The 20,339-nt window shown below is 41.7% G+C and overlaps 1 protein-coding gene across 1 annotated transcript in view; it reads left to right on the forward strand.

Annotated features, from left to right (window-relative positions):
* LOC311111101 (growth hormone-inducible transmembrane protein-like) overlaps window positions 1–20,062 on the forward strand; it is a 31,262-nt gene extending 11,200 nt beyond the window's left edge. Inside the window, exons 5-9 of the mRNA XM_084189102.1 lie at window positions 2,037–2,178; window positions 2,788–2,896; window positions 3,286–3,474; window positions 6,133–6,304; window positions 19,317–20,062. Coding sequence (XP_084045228.1) covers window positions 2,037–2,178; window positions 2,788–2,896; window positions 3,286–3,474; window positions 6,133–6,304; window positions 19,317–19,401 — 697 coding nt within the window. The 3' untranslated portion in view covers window positions 19,402–20,062. The remainder of the gene's footprint in view (window positions 1–2,036; window positions 2,179–2,787; window positions 2,897–3,285; window positions 3,475–6,132; window positions 6,305–19,316) is intronic.
* Window positions 20,063–20,339: the final 277 nt, after the last annotated feature.

A 20,339-nucleotide genomic window follows, 5' to 3' on the forward strand; every position in this document is an offset into this window, starting at 1 on the left:
CATGGTAGTGTGTGTTGTACTGGTGTTATCCCATGGTAGTGTGGGTGTTGTACTGGTGTTATCCCATGGTAGTGTGTGTGTTGTACTGGTGTTATCCCATGGTAGTGTGGGTGTTGTACTGGTGTTATCCCATGGTAGTGTGTGTGTTGTACTGGTGTTATCCCATGGTAGTGTGTGTGTTGTACTGGTGTTATCCCATGGTAGTGTGTGTGTTGTACTGGTGTTATCCCATGGTAGTGTGTGTGTTGTACTGGTGTTATCCCATGGTAGTGTGTGTGTTGTACTGGTGTTATCCCATGCTAGTGTGTGTGTTGTACTGGTGTTATCCCATGCTAGTGTGTGTGTTGTACTGGTGTTATCCCATGCTAGTGTGTGTGTTGTACTGGTGTTATCCCATGCTAGTGTGTGTGTGTTGTACTGGTGTTATCCCATGGTAGTGTGTGTGTTGTACTGGTGTTATCCCATGGTAGTGTCTGTTGTACTGGTGTTATCCCATGGTAGGGTGTGTGTTGTACTGGTGTTATCCCATGGTAGTGTGTGTTGTACTGGTGTTATCCCATGGTAGTGTGGGTGTTGTACTGGTGTTATCCCATGGTAGTGTGGGTGTTGTACTGGTGTTATCCCATGGTAGTGAGTGTTGTACTGGTGTTATCCCATGGTAGTGTGTGTGTTGTACTGGTGTTATCCCATGGTAGTGTGTGTGTTGTACTGGTGTTATCCCATGGTAGTGTGTGTGTTGTACTGGTGTTATCCCATGGTAGTGTGTGTTGTACTGGTGTTATCCCATGGTAGTGTGTGTGTTGTACTGGTGTTATCCCATGCTAGTGTGTGTGTTGTACTGGTGTTATCCCATGCTAGTGTGTGTGTTGTACTGGTGTTATCCCATGCTAGTGTGTGTGTTGTACTGGTGTTATCCCATGCTAGTGTGTGTGTTGTACTGGTGTTATCCCATGCTAGTGTGTGTGTTGTACTGGTGTTATCCCATGCTAGTGTGTGTGTTGTACTGGTGTTATCCCATGGTAGTGTGGGTGTTGTACTGGTGTTATCCCATGCTAGTGTGTGTGTTGTACTGGTGTTATCCCATGGTAGTGTGTGTGTTGTACTGGTGTTATCCCATGGTAGTGTGTGTGTTGTACTGGTGTTATCCCATGGTAGTGTGTGTGTTGTACTGGTGTTATCCCATGGTAGTGTGTGTGTTGTACTGGTGTTATCCCATGGTAGTGTGTGTTGTACTGGTGTTATCCCATGGTAGTGTGTGTGTTGTACTGGTGTTATCCCATGGTAGTGTGTGTGTTGTACTGGTGTTATCCCATGGTAGTGTGTGTGTTGTACTGGTGTTATCCCATGCTAGTGTGTGTGTTGTACTGGTGTTATCTCATGGTAGTGTGGGTGTTGTACTGGTGTTATCCCATGGTAGTGTGTGTGTTGTACTGGTGTTATCCCATGGTAGTGTGTGTGTTGTACTGGTGTTATCTCATGGTAGTGTGTGTGTTGTACTGGTGTTATCCCATGGTAGTGTGTGTGTTGTACTGGTGTTATCCCATGGTAGTGTGTGTGTTGTACTGGTGTTATCCCATGGTAGTGTGTGTGTTGTACTGGTGTTATCCCATGGTAGTGTGTGTGTTGTACTGGTGTTATCCCATGGTAGTGTGTGTGTTGTACTGGTGTTATCCCATGGTAGTGTGTGTGTTGTACTGGTGTTATCCCATGCTAGTGTGTGTTGTACTGGTGTTATCCCATGAAGTTACAGTGGTTTAACGATTCACTGGTATCAAGTACATGTGTCTTTGTCATTACTGTAGCTATTGCTGGGTATTTCCATGGGTATAATCACAACTTAAAGGAAAGGGTTACCTTCCCTGTCTCCCAAATGGCACCCTATTCCCTACATAGTGCACTCATTTTGACCAGAGCCCTATGGACCCTGGTTGAAAGTAGTGCACTCTGTTGGGAATAGGGTGCTGTTTTGGAGGCATATCAACAAGCGTTGTCCTCTGTAAAAATGTTTCTGTTCTTTTCCCTGGGTCTCGGCCCAGTATCTGGCCCCAGTACGTGAAGGACAGGATCCACTCCACCTACATGTACTTTGCAGGCAGTGTGGGGATGACAGCTCTGTCGGCTGTAGCAGTCAGCAGGACCCCAGCCCTCATGGGTCTCATGATGAGAGGATCCTGGCTGGTGATACACCTTTTTATTGAACCTTTATTTAACCAGTCAAGTCAGTTAAAGGTAGACTCAGCGATATGACGTTGCCACGAGCAGCACCGCAGATATTGAGATGAGCGAGATGCAAGACTTCTCTCTCACACAGTCACACACACAGATCTGCACATTTGCATGCGTTTGCTTCACGCTGTAACATCATGGTAGCCACCGGGGACCAAAACAGCGGAGAAGTTGAGCCTCACGATTCAACGCTTTTAGTTGTTGCGGAAATGGACCCACTATGCTGTTTACTTTCTGCATCTACGTCATATCGCTGAGTCTACCTTTAAGAAAATATTCATATTTACAATAACCACCGCCACCGGGCCAGTGACTTATGACTAAAATGTGCTTCCAGTATTCTTCAAGTATATCTGCATCCACTGTATATTATTAACCCTTTAAACATGAAATTAGTCATTTGAGGGCCCACCAAACCTCAGGGTTTTGTATTGATAAATATGGTGCTGATTTTCAATGGCAAACCATTGTGTATGATTTGGAGACACTTGCATTACACCTCAATAGCCACATTAGACATTTTTTTTTAAATAATACAGAAATGTGTACATTTTTCACCAGGCAATTGGAGCTACCTTTGCAGCCATGATTGGAGCAGGCATGCTGGTCAGATCTATCTCCTATGACCAGAGCCCAGGAACCAAACATCTAGCCTGGATGCTACATGCAGGTGCTGGACTGCTTTACCTGCTCACTTTACCAAGCATTTGTCAATTGAAATGTCCCACTTGCTTATTTTCACCACTAGAGGGCAGTACTATAGAGTTTCAGAATACCAACACTATGCAGCAGCAGTTTACATGAATGGATCAGGTTTTTCTAGTGCTTACAACACTGGTGCTGTGCCTGGGAGAATATTCAGAGCAGACTGTTAAATACCAGATCCTTTTTCTTTAAATATAACATCTTGTGATATATAACCGCTTTATTTGGACCTCAGATGAGAAATAGCTGTGTAGCTAAAATCTGGTGCTTTTTCACGTTTGGTGTACGTACATGGTCCCTTTTAAACTAACTGAATAAATTAATAAATACATCTGTTTGTTCCTTTTTTTCCAGGTGTGATGGGAGCGGTCATAGCCCCCATGACTCTGCTAGGTGGGCCCCTGATGATGAGGGCAGCCTGGTACACAGCGGGCATCGTGGGGGGTCTGTCCACCGTGGCCATGTGTGCCCCCAGTGAGAAGTTCCTCAACATGGGAGGACCCCTGGCGGTGGGCTTCGGAGTGGTCTTCGCCTCCTCCATCGGTTAGTACCTTTAGATCAATAACCCTGGCTGTGGGCTTCAGTGGTTTTCGCCTCCTCCATCGGTTAGTACCTTTAGATCAATAACCCTGGCTGTGGGCTTCAGTGGTCTTCACCTCCTCCATCGGTTAGTACCTTTAGATCAATAACCCTGGCTGTGGGCTTCAGTGGTCTTCGCCTCCTCCATCGGTTAGTACCTTTAGATCAATAACCCTGGCTGTGGGCTTCAGTGGTCTTCACCTCCATCAGTTAGTACCTTTAGATCAATAACCCTGGCTGTGGGCTTCAGTGGTCTTCACCTCCTCCATCGGTTAGTACCTTTAGATCAATAACCCTGGCTGTGGGCTTCAGTGGTCTTCGCCTCCTCCATCGGTTAGTACCTTTAGATCAATAACCCTGGCTGTGGGCTTCAGTGGTCTTCACCTCCTCCATCGGTTAGTACCTTTAGATCAATAACCCTGGCTGTGGGCTTCAGTGGTCTTCACCTCAATCGGTTAGTACCTTTAGATCAATAACCCTGGCTGTGGGCTTCAGTGGTCTTCACCTCCTCCATCGGTTAGTACCTTTAGATCAAGTAAGCATTTCACTGTAATGTCTGCACCTGTTGTATTCGGCGCATGTGACCAATAAAATTTGATTTGATTTGATTTGATTTAGATCAATAACCCTGGCTGTGGGCTTCAGTGGTTTTCACCTCCTCCATCGGTTAGTACCTTTAGATCAATAACCCTGGCTGTGGGCTTCAGTGGTTTTCACCTCCTCCATCGGTTAGTACCTTTAGATCAATAACCCTGGCTGTGGGCTTCAGTGGTCTTCGCCTCCTCCATCGGTTAGTACCTTTAGATCAATAACCCTGGCTGTGGGCTTCAGTGGTCTTCACCTCCATCAGTTAGTACCTTTAGATCAATAACCCTGGCTGTGGGCTTCAGTGGTCTTCACCTCCTCCATCGGTTAGTACCTTTAGATCAATAACCCTGGCTGTGGGCTTCAGTGGTCTTCGCCTCCTCCATCGGTTAGTACCTTTAGATCAATAACCCTGGCTGTGGGCTTCAGTGGTCTTCACCTCCTCCATCGGTTAGTACCTTTAGATCAATAACCCTGGCTGTGGGCTTCAGTGGTCTTCACCTCCATCGGTTAGTACCTTTAGATCAATAACCCTGGCTGTGGGCTTCAGTGGTCTTCACCTCCTCCATCGGTTAGTACCTTTAGATCAATAACCCTGGCTGTGGGCTTCAGTGGTCTTCACCACCTCCATCGGTTAGTACCTTTAGATCAATAACCCTGGCTGTGGGCTTCAGTGGTCTTCACCTCCTCCATCGGTTAGTACCTTTAGATCAATAACCCTGGCTGTGGGCTTCAGTGGTCTTCGCCTCCTCCATCGGTTAGTACCTTTAGATCAATAACCCTGGCTGTGGGCTTCAGTGGTCTTCACCTCCTCCATCGGTTAGTACCTTTAGATCAATAACCCTGGCTGTGGGCTTCAGTGGTCTTCACCTCCATCAGTTAGTACCTTTAGATCAATAACCCTGGCTGTGGGCTTCAGTGGTCTTCACCTCCTCCATCGGTTAGTACCTTTAGATCAATAACCCTGGCTGTGGGCTTCAGTGGTCTTTACCTCCTCCATCGGTTAATACCTTTAGATCAATAACCCTGGCTGTGGGCTTCAGTGGTCTTCACCTCCATCGGTTAGTACCTTTAGATCAATAACCCTGGCTGTGGGCTTCAGTGGTCTTCACCTCCTCCATCGGTTAGTACCTTTAGATCAATAACCCTGGCTGTGGGCTTCAGTGGTCTTCGCCTCCTCCATCGGTTAGTACCTTTAGATCAATAACCCTGGCTGTGGGCTTCAGTGGTCTTCACCTCCTCCATCGGTTAGTACCTTTAGATCAATAACCCTGGCTGTGGGCTTCAGTGGTCTTCACCTCCTCCATCGGTTAGTACCTTTAGATCAAGTAAGCATTTCACTGTAATGTCTGCACCTGTTGTATTCGGCGCATGTGACCAATAAAATTTGATTTGATTTGATTTGATTTAGATCAATAACCCTGGCTGTGGGCTTCAGTGGTTTTCACCTCCTCCATCGGTTAGTACCTTTAGATCAATAACCCTGGCTGTGGGCTTCAGTGGTTTTCACCTCCTCCATCGGTTAGTACCTTTAGATCAATAACCCTGGCTGTGGGCTTCAGTGGTTTTCACCTCCTCCATCGGTTAGTACCTTTAGATCAATAACCCTGGCTGTGGGCTTCAGTGGTCTTCACCTCCATCAGTTAGTTGTCTTTTCTTCACAATCTGTTTATTATGGTCAAATTCACAAAGGAACATGGACATAAAATGCAGGGTTGTAAACGTCATACTTTTAGAAGACAACTAAATGGTTATTGCATTTTAAAATGTTTATCAATGAAAAACAACATGGTAGACAGACATCAATGAAGTCTATTGGACCGTAACCTTTGGTTCCAGGAAACCCAGTAAATGGTTAATGGATTGTTGAAGATACTAGTGTGCTGGAGTTTCTTCTTTTTCAAGTAGCATTATTTAGGATTTGTCTCTCTGGTGACAAACACCCTTGAGCCCTCGTCAGATCATTTCCCCTCAGTTATTAATTGAACTTGAGGACATGGTATTAAACAATGTCCTCTCCACTCTCTCTGTCCCCAGGCTCAATGTTCCTGCCCCCTACCTCAGCGATGGGAGCAGGCCTGTACTCCATCGCTATCTACGGAGGTCTGGTCCTCTTCAGCTTGTTCCTGCTTTACGACACCCAGAAGGTCATCAAGAGGGCAGAGACATACCCCATGTATGGCATGCAGAAATACGACCCCATCAACTCGTAAGTGACGTCTGCAGAGTCATCTTTCCTGCTATGTCTGATTTCTGTACCTTACTGTTCAAACAGATAGAAAGACAACTAGGGCGGCAGGTAGCTTAGCGGTTAAGAGCGTTGTGCCAGTAACCAAAAGGTCGCTGGTTCTAATACCCGAGCCGACTAGGTGAAAAATCTGTCGATGTGCCCTTGAGCAAGGCACTTAACCCTAATTGCTCCTGTAAGTCGCTCTGGATAAGAGCGTCTGCTAAATGACCTATTTATAGTCCTTTCTGTATCTTACTATTCAAACAGATAGAAAGACAACTAGTCCTTTCTGTACCTTACTATTCAAACAGATAGAAAGACAACTAGTCCTTTCTGTACCTTACTATTCAAACAGATAGAAAGACAACTAGTCCTTTCTGTACCTTACTATTTAAACTGATAGAAAGACAACTAGTCCTTTCTGTACCTTACTATTCAAACAGATAGAAAGACAACTAGTCCTTTCTGTACCTTACTATTCAAACAGATAGAAAGACAACTAGTCCTTTCTGTACCTTACTATTTAAACTGATAGAAAGACAACTAGTCCTTTCTGGACCTTACTATTCAAACAGATAGAAAGACAACTAGTCCTTTCTGTACCTTACTATTCAAACAGATAGAAAGACAACTAGTCCTTTCTGTACCTTACTATTCAAACAGATAGAAAGACAACTAGTCCTTTCTGTACCTTACTATTTAAACTGATAGAAAGACAACTAGTCCTTTCTGGACCTTACTATTCAAACAGATAGAAAGACAACTAGTCCTTTCTGTACCTTACTATTCAAACAGATAGAAAGACAACTAGTCCTTTCTGTACCTTACTATTTAAACAGATAGAAAGACAACTAGTCCTTTCTGTACCTTACTATTCAAACAGATAGAAAGACAACTAGTCCTTTCTGTACCTTACTATTTAAACAGATAGAAAGACAACTAGTCCTTTCTGTTCCTTACTATTTAAACTGATAGAAAGACAACTAGTCCTTTCTGTACCTTACTATTCAAACAGATAGAAAGACAACTAGTCCTTTCTGTACCTTACTATTCAAACAGATAGAAAGACAACTAGTCCTTTCTGTACCTTACTATTCAAACATATAGAAAGACAAGTCAATTTCTGTACTTTACTATTCAAACATATAGAAAGACAAGTCAATTTCTGTACTTTACTATTCAAACATATAGAAAGACAAGTCAATTTCTGTACTTTACTATTCAAACATATAGAAAGACAACTAGACCATTTCTCCTGTTATTTCTAATTTCTTTATCCTGCTTTGATATACACTGCTCAAAAAAATAAAGGGAACACTAAAATAACACATCCTAGATCTGAATGAATGAAATAATCTTATGAAATACTTTTTTCTTTACATAGTTGAATGTGCTGACAACAAAATCACACAAAAATTATCAATGGAAATCAAATTTATCAACCCATGGAGGTCTGGATTTGGAGTCACCCTCAAAATTAAAGTGGAAAACCACACTACAGGCTGATCCAACTTTGATGTAATGTCCTTAAAACAAGTCAAAATGAGGCTCAGTAGTGTGTGTGGCCTCCACGTGCCTGTATGACCTCCCTACAACGCCTGGGCATGCTCCTGATGAGGTGGCGGATGGTCTCCTGAGGGATCTCCTCCCAGACCTGGACTAAAGCATCCGCCAACTCCTGGACAGTCTGTGGTGCAACGTGGCGTTGGTGGATGGAGCGAGACATGATGTCCCAGATGTGCTCAATTGGATTCAGGTCTGGGGAACGGGCGGGCCAGTCCATAGCATCAATGCCTTCCTCTTGCAGGAACTGCTGACACACTCTAGCCACATGAGGTCTAGCATTGTCTTGCATTAGGAGGAACCCAGGGCCAACCGCACCAGCATATGGTCTCACAAGGGGTCTGAGGATTTCATCTCGGTACCTAATGGCAGTCAGGCTACCTCTGGCGAGCACATGGAGGGCTGTGCGGCCCTCCAAAGAAATGCCACCCCACACCATGACTGACCCACCACCAAACTGGTCATGCTGGAGGATGTTGCAGGCAGCAGAACGTTCTCCACAGCATCTCCAGACTCTGTCACGTCTGTCACGTGCTCAGTGTGAACCTGCTTTCATCGGTGAAGAGCACAGGGCGCCAGTGGCGAATTTGCTAATCTTGGTGTTCTCTGGCAAATGCCAAACGTCCTGCACGGTGTTGGGCTGTAAGCACAACCCCCACCTGTGGACGTCGTGCCCTCATACCACCCTCATGGAGTCTGTTTCTGACCGTTTGAGCAGACACATGCACATTTGTGGCCTGCTGGAGGTCATTTTGCAGGGCTCTGGCAGTGCTCCTCCTGCTCCTCCTTGCACAAAAGCGGAGGTAGCAGTCCTGCTGCTGGGTTGTTGCCCTCCTACGGCCTCCTCCACGTCTCCTGATGTACTGGCCTGTCTCCTGGTAGCGCCTCCATGCTCTGGACACTTCGCTGACAGACACAGCAAACCTTCTTGCCACAGCTCGCATTGATGTGCCATCCTGGATGAGCTGCACTACCTGAGCCACTTGTGTGGGTTGTAGACTCCGTCTCATGCTACCACTAGAGTGAAAGCACCGCCAGCATTCAAAAGTGACCAAAACATCAGCCAGGAAGCATAGGAACTGAGAAGTGGTCTGTGGTCACCACCTGCAGAACCACTCCTTTATTGGGGGTGTCTTGCTAATTGCCTATAATTTCCACCTGTTGTCTATTCCATTTGCACAACAGCATGTGAAATGTATTGTCAATCAGTGTTGCTTCCTAAGTGGACAGTTTGATTTCACAGAAGTGTGATTGACTTGGAGTTACATTGTGTTGTTTAAGTGTTCCCTTTATTTTTTTGAGCTGTGTACACTGAACAAAAATAGCAATAAAATGTTTCATGAGCTGAAATAAAAAATCCCCAAAATGATCCATACGTACAATAAGCTTTATTACTCGAAGTTTGTGCACAAATTTGTTTACATCCCTGTTAGTGAGCCTTTCTCCATTGCCAATGTAATCCATCCACCTGACAGGTGTGGCATATCAAGAAGCTGATTAAACAGCATGATCATTACACAGGTGCACCTTGTGCTGGGGACAATAAAAGGCCACTCTGATATGTGCAGTTTTGTCACACAACACAATGCCACATATGTATCAGGTTTTGAGGGCGAGAGCAATTGGCATGCTGACTGCAGGAATGTCCACCAGAGCTGTTGCCAGAGAATTTGTTGAGTTCTCTACCATAAGCCGCCCCCAAAGTCGTTTTAGAGAATTTGGCAGTATGTCCAACCGAACTCCCAACCGCAGACCACGTGTAACCACTCCAGCCCAGGACCTCCACTTCCGGCTTCTTCACCTGCGGGATGGTCTGAGACCAGTCACCCGGACAGCTGATGAAACTGTTAGTTTGCACAACCGAAGAATCTCTGCACAAACTGTCAGAAACCATCTCAGGGAAGCCCATCTGCATGCTCGTCGGCCTCACCAGGGTCTTGACCTGACTGCAGTTCGGCGTCGTAACTGACTTCAGTGGGCAAATGCTCACCTTAAATGGCCGCTGGAGAAATATGCTGTTCACGGATGAATCCCGGTTTCAACTGTACAGGGCAAATGGCAGTCGTGTGGGCGAGCGTTTTGCTGAAGTCAATGTTGTGAACAGAGTGCCCCATAGTGGCGGTGGGGTTATGGTATGGGCAGGCATAAGCTACAGACAACGAACACAATTGCATTTTATCGATGGCAATTTGAATGCACAGAGATAACGTGATGAGATCCTGAGGCCCATTGTAGTGCCATTAATCCGCCCCATCACCTCATGTTTCAGCATGATAATGCACGGACCCATGCCACAAGGATCTGTACACAATTCCTGGAAGCTGAAAATGTCCCAGTTCTTCCATGGCCTGCATAATCACCAGACATGTCACCCATTGAGAATGTTTGTGATGCTCTGGATCAATCTGTTCCAGTTCCCGCCAGTATCCAGCAACTTCACACAGCCATTGAAGAGGAGTGGGACAACATTCCACAGGCCACAATCAACAGCCTCATCATTTCTATGCGAAAGAGATGTGTCACGCTGTATGAGGCAAATGGTGGTCACACCAGATACTGACTGGTTTTCTGATTCCCACCACTACCTTTTTTTTAAGGTGTCTGTGACCAACAGAGGCATATCTGTTATCCCAGTCATCTGAAATCCATATATTAGTGCCTAATGAATTTATTTCAATTGACAGATTTCCTTATGAACTGATTTCCTTATACAAACATTAACTCAGTAAAATCTTTGAAATTGTTGTATGTTGTGTTTACATTTTTGTTCAGTGTAGAATACTATCACGATACAGTGTAATTCTATCAATACTATCATGATGCAGTATAATACTATCAATACCATCATGATGCAGTATAATACTATCAATACTATCAAGATGCAGTATAATACTATCAATACCATCATGATGCAGTATAATACTATCAATACCATCATGATGCAGTATAATACTATCAATACCATCATGATGCAGTATAATACTATCAATACCATCATGATGCAGTATAATACTATCAATACCATCATGATGCAGTATAATACTCAATACCATCATGATGCAGTATACTACTATCAATACCATCATGATGCAGTATAATACTGTCATACTATACAGTAGAATACTGTCCTACTATACAGTAGAATACTGGCCTACTATACAGTAGAATACTGGCCTACTATACAGTAGAATACTGGCCTATCATACAGTAGAATACTGGCCTATCATACAGTAGAATACTGGCCTAATATACAGTAGAATACTTGCCTAATATACAGTAGAATACTGGCCTACTATACAGTAGAATACTGGCCTACTATACAGTAGAATACAGGCCTACTATACAGTAGAATACTGGCCTACTATACAGTAGAATACTGGCCTACTATACAGTAGAATACTGGCCTATCATACAGTAGAATACTGGCCTACTATACAGTAGAATACTGGCCTACTCTATAGTAGAATACTAGCCTATCATACAGTAGAATACTGGCCTACTATACAGTAGAATACTGGCCTACTATACAGTAGAATACTAGCCTACTATACAGTAGAATACAGGCCTACTATACAGTAGAATACTGGCCTACTATACAGTAGAATACAGGCCTACTATACAGTAGAATAGTAGAATAATAGCCTACTATACAGTAGAATACTGGCCTACTATACAGTAGAATACTGGCCTACTATACAGTAGAATACTGGCCTACTATACAGTAGAATAGTAGAATAATAGCCTACTATACAGTAAAATAATAGCCTACTATACAGTAGAATACTGGCCTACTATACAGTAGAATACTGGCCTACTATACAGTAGAACAGTAGAATACTAGCCTACTATACAGTTGAATACTGGCCTACTATACACAGTAGGATACTGGCCTACCATACAGTGGAATACTGGCCTAATATACAGTAGAATACTGGCCTACTATACTGTAGAATACTGGCCAACTATACAGTAGAATACTGGCCTACTATACAGTAGAATACTGGCCTACTATACTGTAGAATACTGGCCTACTATACTTTAGAATACTGGCCTACTATACAGTAGAATACTGGCCTACTATACAGTAGAATACTGGCCTATCATACAGTAGAATACTGGCCTATCATACAGTAGAATACTGGCCTACTATACAGTAGAATACAGGCCTACTATACAGTAGAATAGTAGAATACTAGCCTACTATACAGTTGAATACTGGCCTACTATACAGTAGATTACTGTCCTACTATACAGTAGAATACAGGCCTACTATACAGTAGAATAATAGCCTACTATACAGTAGAATACTGGCCTACTATACAGTAGAATACTGGCCTACTATACAGTTGAATACTGGCCTACTATACAATAGAATACTGGCCTACTATACAGTAGAATACTGGCCTACTATACAGTTGAATACTGGCCTACTATACAATAGAATACTGGCCTACTATACAGTAGAATACTGGCCTACTATACAGTAGAATACTGGCCTACTATACAGTAGAACAGTAGAATACTAGCCTACTATACAGTTGAATACTGGCCTACTATACAGTAGGATACTGGCCTACTATACAGTAGAATACTGGCCTACTATACAGTAGAATACTGGCCTAATATACAGTAGAATACTGGCCTACTATACTGTAGAATACTGGCAAACTATACAGTAGAATACTGGCAAACTATACAGTAGAATACTGGCCTACTATACAGTAGAATACTGGCCTACTATACAGTAGAATACTGGCCTACTATACAGTAGAATACTGGCCTATCATACAGTAGAATACTGGCCTATCATACAGTAGAATACTGGCCTACTATACAGTAGAATACAGGCCTACTATACAGTAGAATAGTAGAATACTAGCCTACTATACAGTTGAATATTGGCCTACTATACAGTAGATTACTGTCCTACTATACAGTAGAATACAGGCCTACTATACAGTAGAATAATAGCCTACTATACAGTAGAATACTGGCCTACTATACAGTAGAATACTGGCCTACTATACAGTTGAATACTGGCCTACTATACAATAGAATACTGGCCTACTATACAGTAGAATACTGGCCTACTATACATTTGAATACTGGCCTACTATACAATAGAATACTGGCCTACTATACAGTAGAATACTGGCCTACTATACAGTAGAATACTGGCCTACTATACAGTAGAACAGTAGAATACTAGCCTACTATACAGTTGAATACTGGCCTACTATACAGTAGGATACTGGCCTACTATACAGTAGAATACTGGCCTACTATACAGTAGAATACTGGCCTAATATACAGTAGAATACTGGCCTACTATACTGTAGAATACTGGCAAACTATACAGTAGAATACTGGCAAACTATACAGTAGAATACTGGCCTACTATACAGTAGAATACTGGCCTACTATACTGTAGAATACTGGCCTACTATACAGTAGAATACTGGCCTACTATACAGTAGAATACTTGCCTACTATACAGTAGAATACTGGCCTACTATACAGTAGAATACTGGCCTATCATACAGTAGAATACTAGCCTACTATACAGTAGGATACTGGCCTACTATACAGTAGAATACAGGCCTACTATACAGTAGAATAGTAGAATACTAGCCTACTATACAGTTGAATACTGGCCTACTATACAGTAGATTACTGTCCTACTATACAGTAGAATACAGGCCTACTATACAGTAGATTAGTAGAATAATAGCCTACTATACAGTAGACTACTGGCCTACTATACAGTAGAATACTGTCCTACTATACAGTAGAATACTGGCCTATCATACAGTAGAATAGTAGAATAATAGCCTACTATACAGTAGAATACTAGCGTACTATACAGTTGAATACTGGCCTACTATACAGTAGAATACTGGCCTACTATACAGTAGAATACTTGCCTACTATACAGTAGAATACTGGCCTACTATACAGTAGAATACTGGCCTATCATACAGTAGAATACTAGCCTACTATACAGTAGGATACTGGCCTACTATACAGTAGAATACAGGCCTACTATACAGTAGAATAGTAGAATACTAGCCTACTATACAGTTGAATACTGGCCTACTATACAGTAGATTACTGTCCTACTATACAGTAGAATACAGGCCTACTATACAGTAGATTAGTAGAATAATAGCCTACTATACAGTAGACTACTGGCCTACTATACAGTAGAATACTGTCCTACTATACAGTAGAATACTGGCCTACTATACAGTAGAATAGTAGAATAATAGCCTACTATACAGTAGAATACTAGCGTACTATACAGTTGAATACTGGCCTACTATACAGTAGAATACTGGCCTACTATACAGTAAAATACTGGCCTACTATACAGTAGAATACTGGCCTACTATACAGTAGAACAGTAGAATACTAGCCTACTATACAGTTGAATACTGGCCTACTATACAGTAGGATACTGGCCTACTATACAGTAGGATACTGGCCTACTATACAGTAGAATACTGGCCTACTATACAGTAGAATACTGGCCTACTATACAGTAGAATACTAGCCTACTATACAGTTGAATACTGGCCTACTATACAGTAGGATACTGGCCTACTATACAGTAGAATACTGGCCTACTATACAGTAGAATACTAGCCTATCATACAGTAGAATACTGGCCTACTATACAGTATGATATTGGCCTACTATACAGTAGAATACTGGCCTACTATACAGTAGAATACTGGCCTACTATACAGTAGAATACTAGCCTACTATACAGTAGCATACTGGCCTACTATACAGTATGATACTAGCCTACTATACAGTACGATACTGGCCTACTATACAGTAGAATACTGGCCTACTATACAGTAGAAAACTGGCTTAATACTGGCCTACTATACAGTATAATACTGGCCTACTATACAATAGAATACTGGCCTACTATACATTAGAATACTGGCCTACTATACAGTAGAAAACTGGCCTACTATACAGTAGAATACTGTCCTACTATACAGTAGAATTCAGGCCTACTATACAGTAGAATACTGGCTTACTATACAGTAGAAAACTGGCCTACTATACAGTAGAATACTGTCCTACTATACAGTAGAATACTGGCCTACTATACAGTAGAATAGTAGAATAATAGCCTACTATACAGTAGAATACTAGCGTACTATACAGTTGAATACTGGCCTACTATACAGTAGAATACTGGCCTACTATACAGTAAAATACTGGCCTACTATACAGTAGAATACTGGCCTACTATACAGTAGAACAGTAGAATACTAGCCTACTATACAGTTGAATACTGGCCTACTATACAGTAGGATACTGGCCTACTATACAGTAGGATACTGGCCTACTATACAGTAGAATACTGGCCTACTATACAGTAGAATACTGGCCTACTATACAGTAGAATACTAGCCTACTATACAGTTGAATACTGGCCTACTATACAGTAGGATACTGGCCTACTATACAGTAGAATACTGGCCTACTATACAGTAGAATACTAGCCTATCATACAGTAGAATACTGGCCTACTATACAGTATGATATTGGCCTACTATACAGTAGAATACTGGCCTACTATACAGTAGAATACTGGCCTACTATACAGTAGAATACTAGCCTACTATACAGTAGCATACTGGCCTACTATACAGTATGATACTAGCCTACTATACAGTACGATACTGGCCTACTATACAGTAGAATACTGGCCTACTATACAGTAGAAAACTGGCTTAATACTGGCCTACTATACAGTATAATACTGGCCTACTATACAATAGAATACTGGCCTACTATACATTAGAATACTGGCCTACTATACAGTAGAAAACTGGCCTACTATACAGTAGAATACTGGCCTACTATACAGTAGGATATTGGCCTACTATACAGTAGAATACTGGCCTACTATACAGTAGAATACTAGCCTACTATACAGTAGAATACTGGCCTACTATACAGTAGAATACTGGCCTACTATACAGTAGAATACTGGCCTACTATACAGTAGAATACTGGCCTACTATACAGTAGAATACTGGCCTACTATACAGTACGATACTGGCCTACTATACAGTAGAATACTGGCCTACTATACAGTACGATACTGGCCTACTATACAGTAGAATACTGGCCTACTATACAGTAGAATACTGGCCTATCATACAGTAGAATACAAGCCTACTATACAGTAGAATACTGGCCTACTATACAGTAGAATACTGGCCTATCATACAGTAGAATACTGGCCTACTATACAGTACGATACTGGCCTACTATACAGTACGATACTGGCCTACTATACAGTAGAATACTGGCCTACTATACAGTAGAATACTGGCCTACTATACAGTAGAATACTGGCCTACTATACAGTAGAATACTGGCCTACTATACAGTAGAATACTGGCCTATCATACAGTAGAATACTAGCCTACTATACAGTAGAATACTGGCCTACTATACAGTAGAATACTGGCCTACTATACAGTAGAATACTGGCCTACTATACAGTAGAATACTGGCCTACTATACAGTAGAATACTGGCCTACTATACAGTACGATACTGGCCTACTATACAGTAGAATACTGGCCTACTATACAGTACGATACTGGCCTACTATACAGTAGAATACTGGCCTACTATACAGTAGAATACTGGCCTATCATACAGTAGAATACAAGCCTACTATACAGTAGAATACTGGCCTACTATACAGTAGAATACTGGCCTATCATACAGTAGAATACTGGCCTACTATACAGTACGATACTGGCCTACTATACAGTACGATACTGGCCTACTATACAGTAGAATACTAGCCTACTATACAGTAGAATACTGGCCTACTATACAGTAGAATACTGGCCTACTATACAGTAGAATACTGGCCTACTATACAGTAGAATACTGGCCTATCATACAGTAGAATACTAGCCTACTATACAGTAGAATACTGGCCTACTATACAGTAGAATACTGGCCTACTATACAGTAGAATACTGGCCTACTATACAGTAGAATTCTAGCCTATCATACAGTATGATACTGGCCTACTATACAGTAGAATACTAGCCTACTATACAGTAGAATACTGGCCTACTATACAGTAGAATACTGGCCTACTATACAGTAGATACTGGCCTACTATACAGTAGAATACTGGCCTACTATACAGTAGAATACTAGCCTACTATACAGTAGAATACTGGCCTACTATACAGTAGATACTGGCCTACTATACAGTAGAATACTGGCCTACTATACAGTAGAATACTGGCCTACTATACAGTAGAATACTGGCCTACTATACAGTAGAATACTGGCCTACTATACAATAGAATACTGGCCTACTATACAGTAGAATACTGGCCTACTATACAGTAGAATACTGGCCTACTATACAGTAGATACTGGCCTACTATACAGTAGAATACTGGCCTACTATACAGTAGAATACTGGCCTACTATACAGTAGATACTGGCCAACTATACAGTAGAATACTGGCCTACTATACAGTAGAATACTGGCCTACTATACAGTATGAATACTGGCCTACTATACAGTAGAATACTGGCCTACTATACAGTAGAATACTAGCCTACTATACAATAGAATACTGGCCTACTATACAGTAGATACTGGCCTACTATACAGTAGAATACTGGCCTACTATACAGTAGAATACTGGCCTACTATACAGTAGAATACTAGCCTACTATACAGTAGAATACTGGCCTACTATACAGTAGAATACTGGCCTACTATACAGTAGAATACTGGCCTATCATACAGTAGAATACTAGCCTACTATACAGTAGAATACTGGCCTACTATACAGTAGAATACTGGCCTATTATACAGTACGATACTGGCCTACTATACAGTAGAATACTGGCCTATCATACAGTAGAATACTAGCCTACTATACAGTAGAATACTGGCCTACTATACAGTAGAATACTGGCCTACTATACAGTAGAATACTGGCCTATCATACAGTAGAATACTAGCCTACTATACAGTAGAATACTGGCCTACTATACAATAGAATACTGGCCTACTATACAGTAGAATACTGGCCTACTATACAGTAGAATACTGGCCTATCATACAGTAGAATACTAGCCTACTATACAGTAGAATACTGGCCTACTATACAATAGAATACTGGCCTACTATACAATAGAATACTGGCCTACTATACAGTAGGCCAGATGCAGGCCATTGAGAATGACAATAGTTCCTCAACGTAGCCTACTTGAAAAATATTTCGGTCTCTCTCCCTTTCAATTAACCACTCAGCGTGAAAGGGGAAAAAAATTTCATGCTCTGATCTGGTGGAAACTTCATAAAATAGGCCTACCTGATTACGTCTTATCCCTTTCTCAAATAGTCTACAGCTGTGTCTGTCTGTCCGGAGCTCACTGGCGCAGGAAACAGAATATTTTATACAATATTGCAAGTTTGCTAGCACGATCGGGCTAGACCAAGTTAATAGTTGATACAATGTTTTAAGTTCCTTGCAGACAGGCTATGCATAGCCAATGTTATTTATAGGATATTTATTTTATCATGATATTTTCTACCTGCAGGCTGCAATGTTTTTATGTGTTGATTTATGTAGGCTATTTTTACGTATTGGCAATGGCAATATAAGATACTTTTTAGATGTGTATCGTTTTCATTTAGATAAAATGTTGATTAACCACATGACATTGATTTTGAAATATGAAGACTTTTTATTATAAATGAAATGAAACTGTTCCACGTAAATGTGCATATAAAAATCAGAACTGGCACGCAGAAATGGTACGATAACTTGGCACTCCAAACGGAAAAGGTTGCCAACCGCTAGTGTAGCCTATTACCAGCAACTTTAGGAGCATAACGGCAGAATCTGTGAAGGGCAGCGGGAGGAAGAGGGCCAGGAACAGGTTTTTTTTTCTTCTGGTTAGGCTATATTGATCTCTGGCTCCCTCTTTAGTCATTTGTGTCTTCATTTTTAATCGCAGTAATTAAAGCATCAGACAAGCTCAGTAGCCTAACTATAGTTGATTGTATTGAAACAGAGGGTGTGTCTATATATGGAAAAATACACGTTTAAAAATGTAGACCAGTCGATAGAGTAGACGACTCTCGGTCGACCAAGATTTATTTTAGTCGAGGACAGCCCTAATGGTGTTATCCCGTCTTCTGTAGCGTTATGAAACTGACGGTTGGTGCTTTGTGGTGTTATCCTGTCTTGTATTGCGTTATGAAACTGACGGTTGGTGCTTTGTGGTGTTATCCTGTCTTGTATTGCGTTATGAAACTGACGGTTGGTGCTTTGTGGTGTTATCCTGTCTTGTATTGCGTTATGAAACTGACGGTTGGTGCTTTGTGGTGTTATCCTGTCTTGTAGGTGCATGGGGATCTACATGGACACTCTGAACATCTTCATGAGGATGGTGATGATTCTGTCTGGTGGCGGAAACAGAAAGAAATAAAGACTTTCCAGTCTGACTTTCCATCTTCAATCTTCCAGAGTTGAACAACAACGATCTGTTCTACAATTAGCACCATACACCAGCTGTTAACTACTTTTAGTTTGAAAACGTATTGTCAACTGGCACAGTAAAAAAATGTTGCTTTTGTGTGAAGAAGGGGATTGCAATTTCCTAGTGCATATTGCCACTCATACAAGTAAAGAAAGAAGAATACTTGCTCTGTTCTATATTCAGAATGTTAAAGAAATGCTTTTGTCTTGATTCTGAGGGAGGCATATTTTTGATTAAAGTCAGGATTGCTCATGGTGATATCAGTCAACATCACATATCTCCCCTCAGTCTTCTTCTGTAATTTAATCCTTATATTTTATATATATTTATTTACACTTGAGGTGGGTGTTCCCATTTCTGACAAGCAAAACAAAGTCGGGCGTTCAACAGATATTTACGTCATGCCTCAACCTTGTGCTTCTTCTAGCCTCGACACATACAATACATGTGAATGTGTGGTTAACTCCTTGACAAACACTGAACTTGCTTGTGTTGTATATGCCGAGCCTTGGAAGGGTGGGACTTTTGAGATTTGTTTCTGTAAGAATGAAAGTGATTGAAAGTGATCAATGCTGTTATGGTATAATTCAATAAAGTGAAAGCGAATGCAGTTGGTGTTGGTATGTTGTTGAGGTATTTAATGAAAACAAATGGACATTTTGAAGCATATTGATCAGTTTTATTCACTGAACAATTTGTGCATACTGTCAAGGCTCACCTGACTAATTTCAGTAACATCTTGGTCAGGAGAATCTCCAGTAAGTAACAGTACTAGGAAAATTATCAGAATCACCTTTATTCACCATTTACATGTACCAGGAGGAAAGCCTAACCCGTCTGGATAAAGATCACTGACAGGAGGAAAGCCTAACCCGTCTGGATAAAGA

The sequence above is a fragment of the Coregonus lavaretus genome (assembly GCF_964263955.1).
Source record: "Coregonus lavaretus genome assembly, contig: SUPER_36_unloc_1, whole genome shotgun sequence".
In the NCBI taxonomy this organism is placed as follows: Eukaryota; Metazoa; Chordata; class Actinopteri; order Salmoniformes; family Salmonidae; genus Coregonus; species Coregonus lavaretus.